General features: G+C 40.8%; 1 protein-coding gene across 2 annotated transcripts in view; it reads right to left on the bottom strand.

Annotated features, from left to right (window-relative positions):
* LOC142490094 (protein lifeguard 2-like) overlaps positions 1 to 19,237 on the bottom strand; it is a 40,064-nt gene that overhangs the window by 13,017 nt on the left and 7,810 nt on the right. The window contains exons 2-5 of one of the 2 annotated variants that reach the window (XM_075591890.1): positions 13,531 to 13,711; positions 12,638 to 12,741; positions 12,286 to 12,350; positions 6,916 to 6,969 (exon numbers count right to left, since the gene is read on the bottom strand). In XM_075591890.1, the coding sequence (XP_075448005.1) occupies positions 6,916 to 6,969; positions 12,286 to 12,350; positions 12,638 to 12,741; positions 13,531 to 13,711 (404 nt within the window). Of the gene's footprint in view, positions 1 to 6,915; positions 6,970 to 12,285; positions 12,351 to 12,637; positions 12,742 to 13,530; positions 13,742 to 19,237 lie in introns of those variants that run through there. The other variant, XM_075591891.1, reaches the window with a different exon arrangement.

Below are 19,237 nucleotides of genomic sequence, written 5' to 3' on the forward strand. Positions count from 1 at the left end.
CAAAGTATAAAAAGTTATCAGGCAATAAGGAATCAGAGGTACAGGCACATGATGATCTCACCGCCCCTTCCTCCCCAGGAATGGCGATTAGGTTTGGAATGGAGACGCTCCACCTCAGGTGCTCTTAATTGCGGCCGCAAGAAGCAACGAACAGCTCAGCGTCTCTCCTCCACGTGTCTTGGTATCTGCCTCGATTCGACGCGTTTCACTAGAGAACTAGCTTCGTCAGGTGCAGTAGTGCACCCTATCCATCCCATCCTCGTCCCCAGACGCCCCTCTACGTGGGACTACTGTTTGTGTACACTTTATGTGTGAAATGCCTTTACTCACTGTCTGCTTGTGAGTATAACCTTTGCAGAATTTCATAGGATTATCATTTTTGTGCTATACAGTACTGTACTATTTTTGTGATCTCTCTTACATGTGCATGGTGTCCCACTCCCTTCATTTTTCTTATGATAGAAGTTTTACTTTTGTTTGAGTTCATTTGTAAATATTGCCATCTTTTTCCTTCTCTGAATTTGTATTTTTCTATCACATATTGGTATGGTCTGACCTTGTCTATGTCCATTATGTCTCCAAAGTTAGTTATTCCTGCTTGGGTCCATTTTTTCAAAAAATATTTGGGTTTCCATCCCTGGGGGGCAGAGGGGGGGATTTAGGGTTCCACAGATCAGAGTCAGGGGTCATGGAAATTTGGTGATTTTATCATCCCTGAATATTTGCTTCCAGCTTGGAGCGCCTCTCCGATAGTTGGATACTCATATAGATATTTTGGGCGCTCTACTAACAAAAATGACTTTAGTGGCGCTGGACAAATGTCCACATCTACTAAAGTAATTTTTGTTAGTAAACCACTCCCTGATTTCCCCAGAAAATCAGCTGACTTTTTAGGCATCTTACGGACATACAAATTTCAGTGTTGGACATGGTAATATAGGTGTGCATACAATTTTGATAGTAATCCCTTTCTGCACTTGTTATAACTATCGTTTGTTCACTAATCACTACCCCATTTTGGGTGGTCTGTTTTATTTAGCCATGGTACATCTTTTGTTTCCATTTCTCTACGGTATTAATTTTTGACCTCTACCCATAGCTTATTCTTAGAGCCGTGGTACCATTCAAACAGTGTGTTCACTAGTGTGGCCAGGTAATACTAATTAATATTTGGTAGGCCTAGACATCCTTGTAATTTATATCTGTGTAATGTTTTTCTGTATGTTCTTGTTTTTTTTATATTCCATACAAACTTGTAAATTTTGCTTTGGATGGGCTGTAATATAATGCTTAGGGAGATTTAACGGGATCGTTTGGAATATGTACATCAGTCTAGGCAAAACATTAATTTTAATGCGATTAATCCTGCCTATCCAGGAAATAAACCCCTTATTCCAGATCTTAAGGTCATTCTCTATTGTTTTCGCCAGCGGGATATAATTGGCCTGGAATAGGACATTTATACTTGGGGTTATGTGTGTACCCAAATATTTTATACTAGTGTAGCCCTGGTAAGTTTATGGGCTATATTTCTATCCTCCTCCTGGCAGTAAGCCCTGTGTAAGTGCAGGTTTGCCAGGAGTTATCATGGGTTTCCCCCACCTCAAGCACTTGCCCTGTAAGGGTGAAGGTAGGTCACCTGACCCTGTGTCCAATCAAGAGACACAGGGGCGGTGCCTGCTGAAACTATTAAGAGCAGTGCACTTCCTAGTTAGTGTGACCAGTGTGTTGGAGTTGTAGGGTTGAGAGTGAGTTAGTGTGAGTCAATGAGTAGAGCAGTTAGATAGATAGGTGGACCAAATACCTCTCACCCTGCTTTGGGGGTGAGGGAAGAGCTAGCCCCACTCTGGGTGGCCTTAGGCCCAGAGTGGAGGCAGGGGGGACATCCTGAAGGAGGACAGCTAGCTGTGTACACTGTGTTCCTGATTTACTGCTGCTGCTGCTGCTGCTGCTGAGAATCAATAAAGAGTTTTACTTAAAGAGACAGAGTGTGAGATTGGAATCTCTCGTCCCTGGGAGGGGATTCTGCAGTAGGGATCCCACCCCGTATCCTTGGGGCCTACTACAGATGGAGGCGCTGCACCATTAGAGGAGAACGAAGGCATCCACCCCAGAAACCTGTCCTGTTGTTCCCCATGTCACCGCGATAGACTCAGGCCCTCCTGTTGCCAGCAGGTATGCACCACACTCAGACACGTAGCCAGACCAAGAGACACCCTAGGGTACCCGATATGAGGTTGGGGGGAGGGAGGGAGAGGGTCGATGGGCTACACTAGTATACTATTATATACTCTTTTGCCGATGAGTAGGTCCTTAATCACTTTTGACATTTCTTCCCATGAGGTGTGTGTCAAGTTTGTCTCGCTTTGGGACCAATTGTTTTGATCTTTATACCCCTTAGAAAGTTATCAATGCTTGTTTCAATTTGTACCTCATCTCTATTTTGTTTAGCTGCAATATTGTAGAGTTTTTCATAAAATAATCTAAACTCTTCCTTACTCATTTTTGGGACATAAGTGACATGTGATGAGCTTCCGTCCTGTCTTCGGATACTATTATGGTTGTGTTGACTCTGTTTTTTGTTTTTTTGTTGATTGGCCAGTAGTCTGCCCCTCTTGTTCCCTTTCTTATAGTAGGGATATTATTTGTCTTTTAACCAAAGTAGTGATTTTTCTATTTTTTGTGTCATTAGTATGTAAAAAATGTTCTCTCTTAGCTATTAGTTCTGTCAATATCTTCCTGTCCGCTGAGAGTTTGTGTTTTGTTTCTAGTTGTTGAATAGCTTTGCTTAAAGTTATGATTTATTTTTCTTTCCATTTTTTCCTCACGGGGGCTTGTTGAATAAAGACTCCCCTAATTAGACTTTTGTCAACTTCTCACAGGTTTGCTGGGGTTATGCTTTCTGTGTTATTTTCAGTAAAGTATTTTTTAAGTGCTTTCTCTATTATTAATACTACTGTTCTGTTTTTCAATAGCGTCTCATTTATTCTCCATGTTCAGTCTCCTGCCTGTGTTGACAGTAATCCCATGTCGATTTCTAAGGTTACTGGTGCATGGTCAGACCACGTTACAGTATAGTTCCAATTTCTAATGATTTTGCCCACATTAATTTGGTCAATGAAAAAATAATCTATCCTGGAATAAATATTGTGCGGGTGTGAGTAAAATGTATAGGGGTTCCCTGATGGGTTTAAAATTCCATGTGTCCACCAAAACATGTTGGTTTAGTATTTTGGTGAGAAATGTATTCTGTTTCCTACTAGTGTGTCCCTCAGATGTGTTCAGTGTTGGGTTCAGGGCTACATTGAAATCTACCAGGTATAAGGCCCCTTCTCTAAATGTATTGCTTATTGATGGCATGTTTTCTATTAAGTCGGTCTGTCCTGTGTTTGGAGCAGATATGTTTACCACTGCAATGTTTTTCCCTTTGAGTTGTCCTTTCATCAGGATATACCTGCCCTCTAGACCTTTTTTGTATTCTAATGTCGTGTAATGAAAAGTTTTTGCCAGGAAATATACCCACTGTGTTTTTCTTGGTTCTGGATGAGCTGAAAAATTCTTGTGTAATGCCTTTATTTAGCATTCTGGGTTCTTTGTCTCTTGAAATGTGTTTCTTGTATCACCTCACTTGTGAGTTTTTTTTTTCAACTTCACCATATCTTTCCTCCTTTTTATCGGGGAGTTTAATAACATTCAGTGTGCATAATTTAAGTGCCATATTTATTATGTTTTTTTTCCCCCAGTTTTCTAATGGGGAGTATTTTCCTGGCAGTGGTTATTTCTTCTTTGGGGTTATTGGATTTCCTGGTGGCCTAAGTGTACCGATCGGTGTCTCTTTGTCAGACTTCTGCAACCGTTTTTCATGAAACATTTGTGTACTTAAATGAAAATATAAATAACTTAACACAAAGACAGGTTTCTCCTTTCACCTGTAATAGACGACACTGCCAAAACCAGTAGCAGACAGCGCCAGTTGTGATATACTAGATATTTTGATGTTTTATACTAAGGGGTGTGCGTGTCTGCTCAAGCGGTCTGGCCGCACGTGCTCTGTAGGTGTCATTTGTACCTTCTTTCCACTCTGATCTCCCTCTTACATGAGTTTTAGATGGGTTGTGCATACCCTTCTTGTAGTTACTCTTAACATTTCACCCTTCTTTTAATATTACTTTACCTAAAATCCGTTCTGCACAATTCTCATAATTAACTGATGATAGTGGTGTCATAAATCTTACTGTTAAACTTTTTAAACTTAATTTATTCTTATCTGGTTAAATTATTTACTATACATTTCTATACAGACCTTTTCTTGCATACAGTAATAACGTGGTTATAAATCTTTACGGAAACTAATGAAGCGCAATTCTCCTTTTGGTAGCTTAACTACTAAACATTTGGGATCAGTGTTTAGATTTTGATTGGTGATAATAATATTGCAAACTTTAATATGTCAACATATCATAACTTGTTTGCCTCTTGGTAATCACCTCTTATCTTTTCATAGTGTCTATCTGGCAGCCCTGCAGTCACAGCAAATTGCCATCTTTGACACCTGGCCTGTGGGCCTAACGGTAAGAGTACATGTATTTTAAAGCTGCAGTTCAGTCTTTTTTTTTTTCATTTTTTTTTTTACTTCAATAGTTTTATGTGTGCAATCTCTAATTACCTAAAGAACTGTATAGCTGCAGGTCAATTCGTTCTCCATGTATTGATAGGTCGAAATTTGGTGACATAATTAGTGAAGGGATCTGTTTATATTCTGCTTGTCTGTCAGTGGAAGCTCATGAATATTCATGAGCAATTCTGCACTGACATGTGCTAGAGGGAGGGCAGGGCTGACAAAGGGGTGTGCCAGGGCTTGTGACAGGACATGAAGGGGCAGTGACTTAGTGAATGGCTGTTAAAATAGAATACAAGAAAATTGGTCTTTCAAAGTTGTTTTTTTAAAAACAGAAAATGCTAAAAGTATTTTTTCTTACTACAGAACTGATTTAATTAAAAAAAACACACATGCAGGATATTGACTGAACTTCAGCTTTAATATGACATTTTATGTTATAGTTACTGATATTCAGCAGATTGAGTCATGTTCCTCTTGTGCCATTTTCATTTCCCATTCCTGATGCCTGCTGTTATTGGCCTTCTTTTTCCTCTCGACTGTGTCCCATTGTTGCCTCCTCTGTTACGGTCACTGTGGATATGACCTGGATCCATCTTGTTCTCTGGGCCTTGTATGTTTAGTCGCTCAAAAAAGTTATTGAAATCCTCTCCATATTTAAGGATGGCAGTTTTTTCCTTGATGCATCCCAATGATCTTGGTAGGAAATCCCCATTTGTATGTTGTATTAGCTTTCTGCAGACAAGCTCTCTGCGATGCTGCAGGGTTAGTGTGGAGAGATCATTGTATAGGTGCTGTATCTGCGCTCCTTCATGCTCTACAGTGTTGGCATTTCTGGCTTTTTGCATGATTAGTTCTGTCTGGGAAGTGGTGTAGTTTTATTACTGTCTCTCTCTGGGGTCTGATGGTTTCGGTCTGGATCTGGGGGCTCGTGTGCCCTGTCCATCTTCCACATATATTCCATAGGTTTGCCTGCCACGTGGGAACATAATTTCTGCAGATAGGATTCCAGCTCTGATGGTTGTATTGTCTATCGTATTCCACTGATTCTTATATTAGAGCGTCTCCGCCTATTACTTAGATCTTCTATGTGCAGCAGCATGTTCTCTATAACTTATCTTGCTCGTGCATCATTTGCACATCATTTACTTGGCCTCTGATGTTGTTCCTTCCTCTGTCTCCAAATCATCAACTCTTTCTCCCAACGAAGCTACATCTTGTTTTATTTCAGACACTTTGTTGTTAATCATCAATGTCATGTCCTTTAAGAGATATTTTGTATGCCCTCCTTTGTAGCTAGGTTAGTCTCAAGTCTGCCTTAGATGCGTACTGTACATGATTTTCTGTCATTTCTACTTTCTACTCCTGCCTCTTGTGGTGAACAAGATGACGCCCGCGATCCGGCCGCGATCCGGTCATTCCTGTCCACCTTGACCCAGTCTCTGTTCGGAAGAAGTGGTGGGTAAGTTCTGCTGGGTTTTTTTTTGGTGCTGTACATCTTGGGTGGAATTGGGGGTGCTGCGCTATGATTTATTTTCTGGGAGTCACTGTGGTTTTAGCAAGGTGATGTTGGCTTTTGTCCCTCTACCTGCAGAATGCTCAGTCTTTAAGCGGCCATTTTGTCTGCTGCTGGCTCGCCCCCCACCTCCTACATTTTGTTATGATCCCTTTTTTCACCGTTAGACTTTTTTCACACTGATGTTCCTTTTATTTATGCTTGTACATTACAGAGTGCAGTATATAGGGATTGTCTATATCCGGCTGGGATTTCCTTATGTGTCATGAACCACAAAAGTGATCCTCAATAGTACTTCATGACAGCACTGTAAGAGGAACACTGTGTTTTGAGATTCACTTGTCCAGGCACACAATTGTTCGTGTTCATATCACATCTATGAAGTATCTGTATACGTCACTCAGTTATATGTCATTTCAATTTGTTCACTTCTATAAATACAATTTTTTGATACTTTCGAGTTTCAGTGTTTTTCAATTAGAGATGAGAGATACCCCCTTTTTGTAATATTAATAGAGCCTATTTTGCAGTCTATTCCACTGATTAATTGTAGAGGGAACTTGTGTTACTGACGTTAGACTGTTCCTGGGAGTAGTGCAATGGTCACTGTTTCCACTATTTGTTGTGAATGGGCTGCTAGTGGTACACATTTAAGCTTGTACACACTTAAGGTTAAGGACTGCATTCATTACTGAGCCTTGTTATTGGGTCAAGGGTTGCTATAGTGGTTCACAGTGACTAGTTTCTGGTAATGTACTGTACACGCAATGGTTATACTCACTAGGAAGCCCAGTACCATCCAGGATTTGCCTGAACATATTCCTTCACAGGGTCGCTGAAAGAGAAGCACATGTATTTACAATATAGAAGAATCAAACAATATCTTAAATCTCATTTTTGCAGAACTAGCATTCTTGCACTGCTTTGGTCTTGACGGGTATCACTATATCATTACTTAGAAGGGACCAGTAACTGAGCTACCTGTATCCAAGTTGAGGCAGGTGCCTGGAAATCATGTAAAATATTACATGATAGGCCCAATTGTTACCTTGAAGGAACAATATTCTTATGCTGTAATCAAGGTTCCACCCTTTTTCATAATGTGGAACATTTACTAAATATGTGTTGCCTGGTATCTGTTTTGGGATTCGACTAATTTGGGATTCGACTAACCCAGTAAGAGGGGTCTACATACAGTATCTGCCTCATACTTGTTATATTGGTGATTGATACTTTAGAAGTATTACAGAGTATAAGAATAGACTTCTTCTATTGGTGTTAGCTGGAAGTTACACGTATCCAATTATCAGTTAGTGGAATCCGAAGTAACTGAAACTGATGTATGCCATTACCTGAAAGTACTAAGGCATATGAACATAAGCACTGCCTCAATCCTGGGATTCAGGCAATCCTATTTCTAACATTCATTAAAGCGCTCTAAGTCCACTTAGCTGTATCAAAACTGCTTAGGGCATTTTCAGCTTTGGAGCTACACCTCAAGATGTTTCTCGAGGGAGTGGACTATGGATGTGCACATAATAAACCTTTGCTTGGTATACATATTCTTTGGGAGGGTTTCAGAATACTACAGATATGATTTTCACTGGACTGAAGCATTATATATTGTTTAGAGTATTTTGTGCTCAGGATTGGTTACCTATACTATAATGTACACATGGCTGGTGCAGTTTTTTTTGGAACTTTGGAAATAGCTGAGTATCAGGCCTGCGGTTATCTAGGGCTGAAAGTAACAAAGTATCATAAACATTTAACAGCTTAGTGTACCCATGCTACTGAGTTTGAGGCGTGTGAGTTGTGCCTATGTATTTGTGTGCCTGCTGTGTAGTTATCTAATGAGGGGACATATTCCGGGAAATCATAAATATTGTTATCTGCAGGTATAAGTACCATATTATCATATATGTTAACAGAAGGGGCTGGTACAACTAAGCATATTGTTACCTGATGGTGGTACAGAAATTATTTATAAAATATTTTACCAGGAAGTAATACATTGAGAGTTACCTCTCGTTCTCAAGTATGTCCTGGGCACAGAGTTAAGACAAATAATACATGGTTACAAATACAGTTACATAAATGAGCAGGTTATACATTATATACAAGACATTGCATGCACAGTTAAAGATTATATTATGGGCGTATGAAACAGTACAGACCAGATTAAAATGTGTGACAGCCTTAGATTTGAAAGAACTTAAACTGGTGGTGGATGTGAGAGTCTCTGGTAGGTTGTTCCAGTTTTGGGGTGCACGGTAAGAGAAGGAGGAACGTCCGGATACTTTGTTGAGCCTTGGGACCATGAACAGTTTTGGAGTCAGATCTCAGATGATAGGTGCTGCATGTGGTAGGGGTGAGGAGCTTGTTCAGGTAGCTGGGTAGCTTGCCCATAAAGAATTTGAAGGCAAGACAGGAAAGGTGAACTTTGCGCCTAGACTCGAGTGATGACCAATCTAGTTCTTTGAGCATTTCGCAGTGATGTGTGTTATAGTTGCATTGGAGAACAAAACGACAAATTGAATTGTAGAGGTTGTCAAGTTTGCTAAGGTGGGTTTGAGGTGCCGAAACATATACTATGTCTCCATAGTCAATAATTGGCATTAGCATCTGCTGTGCGATACGCTTTCTGACCAGGAGACTTAGGGAGGATTTGTTCCTGTAAAGTACCCCTAGTTTGGCATAGGTCTTGGTTGTCAGGGTATCAATGTGCATCCCGAATGTTAAGTGGGAGTCAAACCATATGCCCAGGTATTTAAAACTAGTGACCGTGGTTAGGGTGGTGTTAGTGTTGGTTCTAATCTGGAGCTCAGTCGCTGGAAGCTTTAAAAATTTAGTCTTGGTCCCAAATACCATTGTTACAGTCTTGTCGGTGTTTAAAAACAGTTTGTTTTGGGAAATCCATTTTTCGAGTCTCAAAAAGTCAGACTGAAGTATGTGTTGAAGGTCAGAGAGGCTGTGGCTGTGTGCATATAGGATTGTGTCATCTGCATACATGTGTATTGAGGCTTCCTGACAAGCTGTGGGAAGATCATTGATGAACACTGAGAAGAGTAGGGGCCCCAGAACAGAGCCTTGCGGTACACCACAGGTGATATCCAGGGGGTTGGAGTTAGAGCCTGAGATGGACACATGTTGGGATCTACCTGATAGGTAGGACTGAAACCAGTTTAAAGCATGCTTCCCTATTCCAGAGCTCTGGAATTTGTTAAGCAAGATAACATGATCAACTGTATCAAAAGCCTTTGAAAAATCTAGGAATTCTGCACCAGTGAGTTGACCCCGTTCCATTCCACACTGGATTTCATTGCAAACTTTTAGCAGGGTAGTTACGGTAGAGTGTTTGGGGCGAAAGCCAGATTGGAATTGGCTAGGGAAATTTGACTTGGTATAGTAATCTCTTAATTGGGAGTGGACACATTTTTCCATGACTTTGGATAGGATTGGGAGAAGGGAGATTGGCCTGTAGTTTGAGTGTTTTCATCCCCACTTTTGAAGATTGGGACAACTCTGGCAGCTTTCCAGGTCTTAGGGATATGGCCTGCAGACAGGATAGAGTTGACTATGGAAGCAATTGGTTTGGCAATTGCTGGGGCACCAAGTCTTAGGAACCTAGATTGTAGTAAGTCAGGTCCACATTGGCTGCTTAGTATTAATTTGAGGAGCGCTTGTGTAATCTCCTCTTCGGATACTGGGCCAAATTGAAAATTGTGGGCAGTGTTGGAAGGGGGTGGGGCTATAGGGGCACTCCCAGGATGAGATTCAGGTTTGTGGTTTGGGTTGCGTTTCGCTAATAAGTTAGTAGCACACCCTACAAAGTAATCATTGAATGCATTTACAATGTCGGTAGGGTTTGTCAGAGTAATATCGCCCTTAGTGATATTACTTGGCTGTTGATGGTTAGAAGGCTGGAATATGTTGTTGATAACCTTCCAGAAGTTAGCTGGGTTTGATGTATTCTGGAGGAGATTGTCAGAGTAATATTGTGCTTTTGCATGCCTTGTTTGCATTGTGCACATGTTTCGCAGGCATCTGTAGTGATTGAGATCCTTGGTAGTGCCAGTTACTTTGTAGCTTTTCCACAAGGTATCCCTGAACTGGTAGAGTGCTATAAGGGCAGGTGTAACCCATGGAAGGTGAGCACCCCGTACCCTTATTTTGCGTAGTAGAGCATGGGTATCGCAGAGTTTTAAGAACTCGGACTGGAAATAGAGCGCAGAACCAGGGTCAGGAATTAAATCGATTCTGTGCCAAGGGCAGTTGATAAGGTCAGCCAGAAACTGTTGTGGGTTAAAGTTTCTAAATGTTCCAGCGAGGAGAACTTTAGGGCTTGATTGGGGCGGTTTAATTTTCCTTACACAGTACACTATTGCATGGTCACTGAAAATGTCAGGAAGGATGCCAGAAGATTGGATTCTGCTGGGATTTGAGGAGAGAATCCAGTCTAGCAAGGAATGGTTGTGCGATTTCAGGTTTGTCCGTGTGGGTTGGGAAATGAGTTGCGATAGGTTAAGCGATTTAATTTGTGTGTGGATTTTGTGGTTTTTAGGGTCAAGCCCATTGAAGTTGAAATCCCCAAGAACTAGCAGCTCACTCTTCTCATTCAGAGAGGAAATGGAGCCAAGAAACTGGGTGATATCAGTCAGGGACTGTAGAGGGGCTTTCGGGGGGCGGTAGATGCCAGCAAGCAAGATGGGCTTAGAAAAGGGGAGGCAGATTCTGCCAACTAGGATTTCAAAAGAGGTTGGGCTTGGGGGGCAATTTAACAGTGTAAATTGTAGGGTGTCTGCAATATAAAATAACACCCCTCCTCCTCTCTTTGACCTATCTCTCTTAGAAATGGAGTATCCCTGAATGGCAATATGTGCATCAGGAGTTTTAGGGGTTAGCCATGTTTCTGTAAGAACGATGGTTTTTGGTTTATGCATAAGGCACCATGCTCTTAGTTCATCCAGTTTGGGCAGCCGACTCTGGATATTTATATGGGTGACAGATAACCCTTCTTGGAATTTGAAGGGGGTATTCTCAGGGGTATGGGACAGAGTTGTAATGGGAGGGCCTGGGTTAGGTTCAATATCACCTGCTAAAGAGAGTAATAGTATGAGTAGAAATTTGAGTAGTTGTTTGCAAGTTGTTACTTTATGATGTTTGCCGTTTGAGTGTGCAGTGGTTGGTGTGCTGGTTTTCAGGGTTCTCCACCAACATTCAGTAGATAGTGCAAGGCTTTTGAGTAATCCAGGGTGTATGGTGATGTCGGGCGTGGGCCAGGAGGGGGGAGTTTGTAGTGGATAGAGAGAATAACATTTCAATGAGGCCACGAGAAAGAACAAAGTGGAGGTAAAAAGCAGGTTCATTATGCCAGAGGTAGGTAATGCTGTATGGAGCTGTTTTGAGCCAGGTGTGTGCATTGAGACAGCAGGGGTGTGCCTTTACCTTGGCAAATGTTTTTCTGCATTGCAATGCTTGGGTCTATGCAGTGGGCTGAGTTAGTAGTAGTGCAGGAGGTAGTTGTGTGTAGTCAGTGTTGGAAGAGTTTGTAGTGAAATAAGTTGTAAAGGGGCGGGGGTTAAATTGTGCAGGCAAACAGCAGGGAGCATAGTGTGGTCATATAAGCTCACCGTTTGATGCCTTGTGTACAAGAGTTTGCAGAAGGAAGCAGTCCCAAGTCACCTCTAGGCAAACTATAGTCTAACTATATATTCTCACTTAAAAGCTCACTTTAAAATGCCTCACTATATCATGCCAAAGCAGTCCCTACTAATACAGGGGGGGTATTAGTTTTATACATCTAAAGGCTTCACATGACCACCCCCCTCCCCAATAAATCAGCTTGTTCCAGTTGGTCAATTAGCAGCACATAGTTTAAAAAAAAAAAAAACACATTTTGAGATTCACACATACCAAAATATCATTACAAAAGGCCGCTGCGTAATTCTTTTAAAACAGGACTTGCAAAAATATCAGGTGTGTTAGTACAAATTGTATTATTGGACAACAATATTTTACAAGTTTGTTTTCTACATATTGCATATATTGTAAGTGTTATGCTGTGAATGTCATTGTATCTTTGGAGTAAATGGTCCAGGCACTACAGTACCAACTCTGGTAGTCCCAGGGGGTAATGAGTAACACTTACCAGAAGGTGAAGAGAGCCACGACTATGAGAGTAATTAAGAGCTGGACCATAAGGATGGCATAAACCTAAAGACAGAGAATACAGTCACATACTGTACCAGGAATAGCAATGTGTGTGCATCTCCCTATCTCTTTACATCACTCTCACTCCCCCTCTGAGAACAATTCCTTTGTTATTTAGCTTTGATTATGCAGCTTTCTGTGAAACCCAGCTCTTTATACCAACACACTGTTCTCTCTAAACAGATCTTCTTGCTTATCATTCCCCCCCCAACTCCCCAGTTCTCTATTTCATGGTACAGTATAACTAACTAACTAACTAACTTTCTGTATAGCTCTCTTCCCACACATACCTTCCTAATGAATGCTGTGCGCACTTTCACATCATCCCAGCTCAATGTTGTCAGCATCTCCGTGTCCCCAGAATACCCTCCGCTGCTGTAGCCAGGACTGCTGCCTGAAACACAGAAACAATCCGTTGCCTAGGCCTCAAAATAATTGCATGCTGAGTGCTCTCTAAAAGGTAAGAAGGGTAGGAACTTCTAAAGGGTCAACATGTAACTCTTATCTACCCCTGTGTGACTGGACAAACAGCTGGGAATAAAACAGCAGGGGCGGGGCAAAGAAACAAATCCTCAGCCAACTTTGGGAGCTCATTGTGCACTCTTCTAGGCAGCGTCTGGATGTAATACAGGGCTGAGATAATGGTGTGGTCCCAAAGTAAAACAATAACAGTTAAAATGTATGAATAGACCCAATGTTGCTTGTAATTACTGTTGTGTGCCCTTTAAATGTTCTCCCTTTTTCACTCACCAGAATACATTTCGAAATTCACTGTCCCTTGAATAGTACCTTTCAAAATATATATTTTCTGATTGTATCACTGGAGACTAATCTTCCCTGCACACCCTTTGCTTCTAACATTTTTATACTCCCCCGTCCCTTACCCTATGCCATTCCACTTAAACCCATCTGTCTCCCCATCCGTCATCCTATTATCACCCTGCCATATATTATCCCCTTATTTCTTTGGCCGATAAAAACAGCCAGTAGAGAAAATTGTGATCACTTGGCATAAGTAAATGAAAGGATTTATGCAATAATGAATGGAGTGATGTCATAGTACAGGAAGGTGGTGTGATGTCACTTGGAGGGTTTGCAATGGAGATGATGGTGGCAAGGTAACCGTGTTATAGGAATTGATTAAGGTGTTTCTTACAACATAGTATTTGGTCACTGAACTTACAGGGATACCCATGTGGCCAGTTAGGTTGTAGAGAGGGTGATGTAGGTTGAAGGATTTCTGCTTGCTTCCCATCTCTTGCTGTAGCCTCCTCATACGTTGGGGGTGCAGAGGCAACCTGAGTGCCCGTCTGTATCTCTGAATTACTGCCTCCATTTTCTGAGCCCTTGTTACTGACTGAGAGCTGCAGAAAAATCATACGCAATATATCAAGTGTTGCCACTCTAACTCGTCATGAGATTGTAGGCCAGTCCTGGTTCTTCACTTTACTGCCAATAGAAATGTAAGACTGTTGTTATCTACAACCCAGGAAGGACTGGAATCAAAATCTAATGATGTCATTGGGTTCATTTGTCAAGTGAAATTAGTTACTGCTATGTATGTATGTCTTTATTTATATAGCGCCATCAATATACATAACGCTTCATAGTAGTAATACACACGACAATCATATCAATAACAAATAATATAAATAACACAAACAGACATAAAAGTAACATTTAGGAAAAGGAGTCCCTGCTCCGAAGAGATACAATCTAATTGGTAGGTGGGAAGAACGTATAGACAATAGGAGGGCATTCTGGTAAGTGCATCTACAGGGGGCCAGGCTTTATGTATCGTGTGTATAGTATTAGCCACGGAGCTACTCATATGCTTCGTTAAGCTATATTACCAGGTGACATTGCTGTCTATATCTGTTTTGTCCTGACTTGAGTTTGGGGCACTTATTGCCAGGCCCTTGAGCAGATAGTTTGTCACAGGCCAAAGTTGAGAGAGCCCCATTCTGTCTCTTTTCGCATAACCTACAGTATGTGATTCATAGCATCACATGCTATGAATGTAGGGATAAATATCTACAGGTGCGCCGACGAGTATTCCAAAACTTGCCTTGGAAATTCTGGGGCAATATCCAGGTAATGCTGCCAACATTTCAGTTAAATTTCTGCAGACAGACTAATGGCCCATCGGATTAACACTGCGGGGATCCCTGGCAGTCACATTCAAACTGAATGGGACTGCCTGGGACCCCTGCTGTGTTAATCCGATGGGCCATTAGTTTTTCTGCAGAAATGTCACAGAAAATGTTGCAGCATTACTGGGATATTGTTGGTGATTGCCCCAGATTTTCCGAGGCAAGTTTTAGAATACTCAGTGGCTCCCAGAAATTATTTAGGGTGAAATAGAACAGGTTTAAAATTGACAGGTGACAAAGAAACATTGAGAAGTAGCAGTATTATTGCCTCACATTTAAGCTATGGTTCTTCAGATTCAGCAGGTCAAATGTGGCCTAGAAAGGGTCTTCTTGCAGTGGCCCTTGGACTAACTGTTCCTAATAGTTTCATTGCAGTTGCTCAAGCAGCTAGGTGCAATTTTTGTCACACTGGAACTCATTTTAAGTTAAGGTAATGAAAATATGAATAGTATATATGTAATAAATGCTTGCAAAATGCTAAATTATACATTTATTTGTGTTTCTTGATTATGTATCATAGTCTCCTGGCTGAAAGACTGGAGCAAAAAATGTACCATAATTATCAAAGCAAATAAAAACATTGTATCATAGGGGAACTTTTTGTGTGACCTTAAAGTTACCATAAAGGCATGATATGAAGCATGACGATCTTAGGTCTCACAATACTGCCTTTCAACAGGTGTATAACTAGAGCCATAGTGCAAGATTTAATCATTTGCTCATCCATTAATTATTAGTTTTTTGTGTTTGTATAAAAAAAATAGATTTTTATGCCTTTCCAATAGTTTCTTCGTCCATTTGGAATAACCCAACTTTTTAAATAAATAAAGTTATTAGTTGATCTTCCTGAAAGGAAAAGTGTATTTATTTAATCCACGACTTCCTAATTCAACCTCCAAATTCAAAACAGGACAGATATGGAAACATTTCAAGCCTTGTAGTTCAGACGGGATCTATTCAGATCTAATGTTTGGAAATACTGTACTTGGATAAGAAACTGTGTACTGTACATGCATTAAAAAAAAAAAGACAAACATGAATGTAACTATAATTATGAAATGATATCTCAAATGAAAGATGAGTTTGGAATGGCAAGCAGATTTTAGCAGCTTGTCACAGACAAATGAACAGATTGTTTCTTAGTTTTCAAAAATAAATGGGACACTGTTCAATGTGATTTCCTCAGAAAAGGATTAAAATAGCTGGAACTTTGCACATACAACTTTTCAAGATTCCATAAGCCTCCTTATACTCCTATATAAAGTTTTCTTTCCATCATTGTTATAAGAAACCAAACTAACTTAACCCTTTGACTGCCCCATATCGTTCCCCCGAACGCCAGGAGGGCCAGCACGCATGGGGCAGTGATAACGTGTTAACGATCACGTGGTGTCAAGTCGCCCTCAGCGATGTGAACGGAAGTGGAGGGGGGATCCACTTTTGTTCCAATAGCAATCTCCCCTTAGAAAACGATTGAAAAAAAGCAGGACAATGTTATGCCAAGCGATCACGTGGTCACAGTCCCGGAAGAGTGCCACGAGTTTTAGGCGCCCAAGGGGCTAAATCCCATTTATTTCTCAGAACTGCTGGAGTCTTGGCCAAAAAGGTGGTGATCTGCTTTACACAGACGTAGCCAGACTTATATTTGCTTCAGCCAGAGGATCCCAGCAACAGGGAATCCTCGCTGCAGGAGGCCCCATTGCGAAGTAATGGGCCACCTGCAGTGATGCCGGAGGAAGCCACATCTGTCACTTTCACCGAAGCCGCGTTTATGCTTGATAAACCGCGGCTACAGCAAAAGTAAGTCAGGCTACATCTGCATATTATAGTCATGTCCTAAGATTTCAGATTTATGGTCACAAAAAAATATTCCATGCTAGGCATTCATTTCCAATGTAATCATCTCTCTGCTGAGATTCTGATTTTTTTTATTTAGTATTCTTCCCAAAATGGTTTCCTGTGTATAAACGTTTTTATCCATTTATTTTTGTTTTACTACCTCTTTTTGTATTGGTACGCTAATTTTCATGTTCTTTTTGTGCAAAAACAAGCTGAGACTTGCAGTGTAATGTACAGTAATTGTAATATACCTTTGGCGTGCACTTCATTTACCCATTGTTGAGAAAAATAACCCATTTGCTATCAAAATGTCCAGCAACACATTGCTCTGCACTAATATATATGTGTGCGTGTAAACTAGAATAAAAGACTGTCAATAGGCTATGTGCATTATGATGTCACCGATAATCTCACGCCAGATACATTCAGAAATACAAGACTCACTGGCTTTCATATATGTATATATACAACTCAACCCCGTTAAAACGCGATCCGCTTATAACGCGATGCAAGCGTGGCTCCCAATTTTTGTATTTATGAATACTTTACAACACAATTATTGGTATCTTAAATACTTTATTGTACAATGCATACAATTGTACATCATTTCTAACGCGATCCGCTTATAGCGCGATGTGATTCTTTGGACCCCAAGCACAGCGTTATAAGGGGGTTGAGCTGTATATGTGTGTGTGTGTGTGTGTGTGTGTGTATGTATATATAGATAGATAGGTTCCTTACCGAGTAAATCCAGGACCCCAAGATCACAAGGCAAGAAGGAGACAGCACACTCAGGAGGTACAAAAAAAGCGTGTATTCAGTAGAAAAACTGCCAGTTTTTCTACTGAATACACACTTTTTTTGTACCTCCTGAGTGTGCTGTCTCCTTCTTGCCTTGTGATCTTGGGATCCTGGATTTACTCGGTAAGGAACCTATCTATACATTACCTGTATGGGACAAGCACCTATTTCCAGTTTATGTGTGTGCCATCTGCCTATTTTCATTTATATATATATATATATATATGTAGTGAGTAAGATGGTAAATAGTATCAAACAAAGTAGTTATATCACAAAGGAAAAAAGAAAGGTGTTAGTAGGACATAAAATAAACAGTAGTAAAACAATTGAGAATTTCAGTTATAAAGTGCTCAATGAAAACATACAGCTTCAACCCTGCTGCCTGGCTTTGGACCTCCATAAAAGGTTGTTTTATAGGAATAAACAGTAAAAGAAAGTCTTTACATGTATGGGGGAAAGACAAAAAAAACGCTGGGTCTCTCAGCTAGTAATGTAATATAGTAAAAATGTGTAAAAAAGATGAGGCATGCACTAACAACATTTAGCACTGGTCTGTTGTAGGATTAATCCTTATGCAGTGTCAAAGTCCCACAGTGTATGTCGGTTCCAATAGATGCATAGGGAGAGAAAACAGCCAAATAGTAAAATACAATTTATTACACAATATAAAAATAAGAATCTCACAATATTGGCATGTTATGCGCAAATGCTATTCCTGGGTTAACAAGGTGGTATACCTTAGGCTCACAGGGATGGGGGCGCCCGGCTGGCCTTTGTTGCCCAGTCTCACAAGTGCGTTTTCCGTCACTCCAATAACATCACGGATTGGTGTCCGACGTGGCATTACCAGTTGAAGTTGGGGCATAGGAAATACTCAGATAGCTCCTCCCAACTCATTTCACATGGCATTCGCTTCATCAGGGGTAATTGGGTAGGGTCCTAAGCATACTATATTTTTAACCCATAGGGTCTTATTCTATATCTGCCACATATATGCTGCGGCTGATCAGGCTGTTTTTGATAAAGGTCCCCATTGACTTTAATGGGGAATTTCATCTTAACAAAAGCCATCAAAGCCCAATGCTACATCCAATATGACAAAATACATAGTAAATAGTACATAGTTAAATACTTCAATAATAATATTGTCATGAGTAAGGGTCATTTAGTTAAACCCTTTGACCAAAGCGTTATAAGCCTGCAAGCCTCGTCAAGGCATAACCAAATTTGCAGGTCCTAACACTAAACTGTGAAACTTCTCTTTTACCTCTGTTGGAGGGAGAATGACGGCAGTGGGTCTGTCTTGACGTTGGCTTGCAGGTTTATAACGCTTTGGCCAAAGGGTTTAACTAAATGACCCTTACTCATGAGAATATTATTATTGGAGTATTTAACTATATACTATTTACTATGTATTTTGTCACATTGGATGTAGCATTGGGCTTATCTGTCTTTTGTTGTATACATTTGGCCACGCTCAGTAGCTCTCCTGTTGACATAAATATATATGTATATGATGAGGTGGGTTTTGGGGTTCGGAGCTTGCTGGGATTGTGTGCTTAGAAAACGATTGAAAAAAAGCAGGACAATTTTATGCCAAGCGATCACGTGGTCACAGTCCCGGAAGAGTGCCACAAGTTTTAGGCGCCCAAAGGGCTAAATCCCATTTATTTCTCAGAACTGCTGGAGTCTTGGGCAAAAAGGTGGCGATCTGCTTTACACAGACGTAGCCAGACTTATATTTGCTTCAGCCAGGTGCAGCCAGAGGATCCCAGCAGCAGGGAATCCTCGCTGCAGGAGGCCCCATTGCGAAGTAATGGGCCACCTGCAGTGATGCCGGAGGAAGCCGCATCTGTCACTTTCACCGAAGCCGCGTTTATGCTTGATAAACCGCGGCTACAGCAAAAGTAAGTCAGGCTACATCTGCATATTATAGTCATGTCCTAAGATTTCAGATTTATGGTCACAAAAAAATATTCCATGCTAGGCATTCATTTCCAATGTAATCATCTCTCTGCTGAGATTCTGATTTTTTTTATTTAGTATTCTTCCCAAAATGGTTTCCTGTGTATAAACGTTTTTATCCATTTATTTTTG

Source organism: Ascaphus truei, chromosome 3, assembly GCF_040206685.1.
Source record: "Ascaphus truei isolate aAscTru1 chromosome 3, aAscTru1.hap1, whole genome shotgun sequence".
In the NCBI taxonomy this organism is placed as follows: Eukaryota; Metazoa; Chordata; class Amphibia; order Anura; family Ascaphidae; genus Ascaphus; species Ascaphus truei.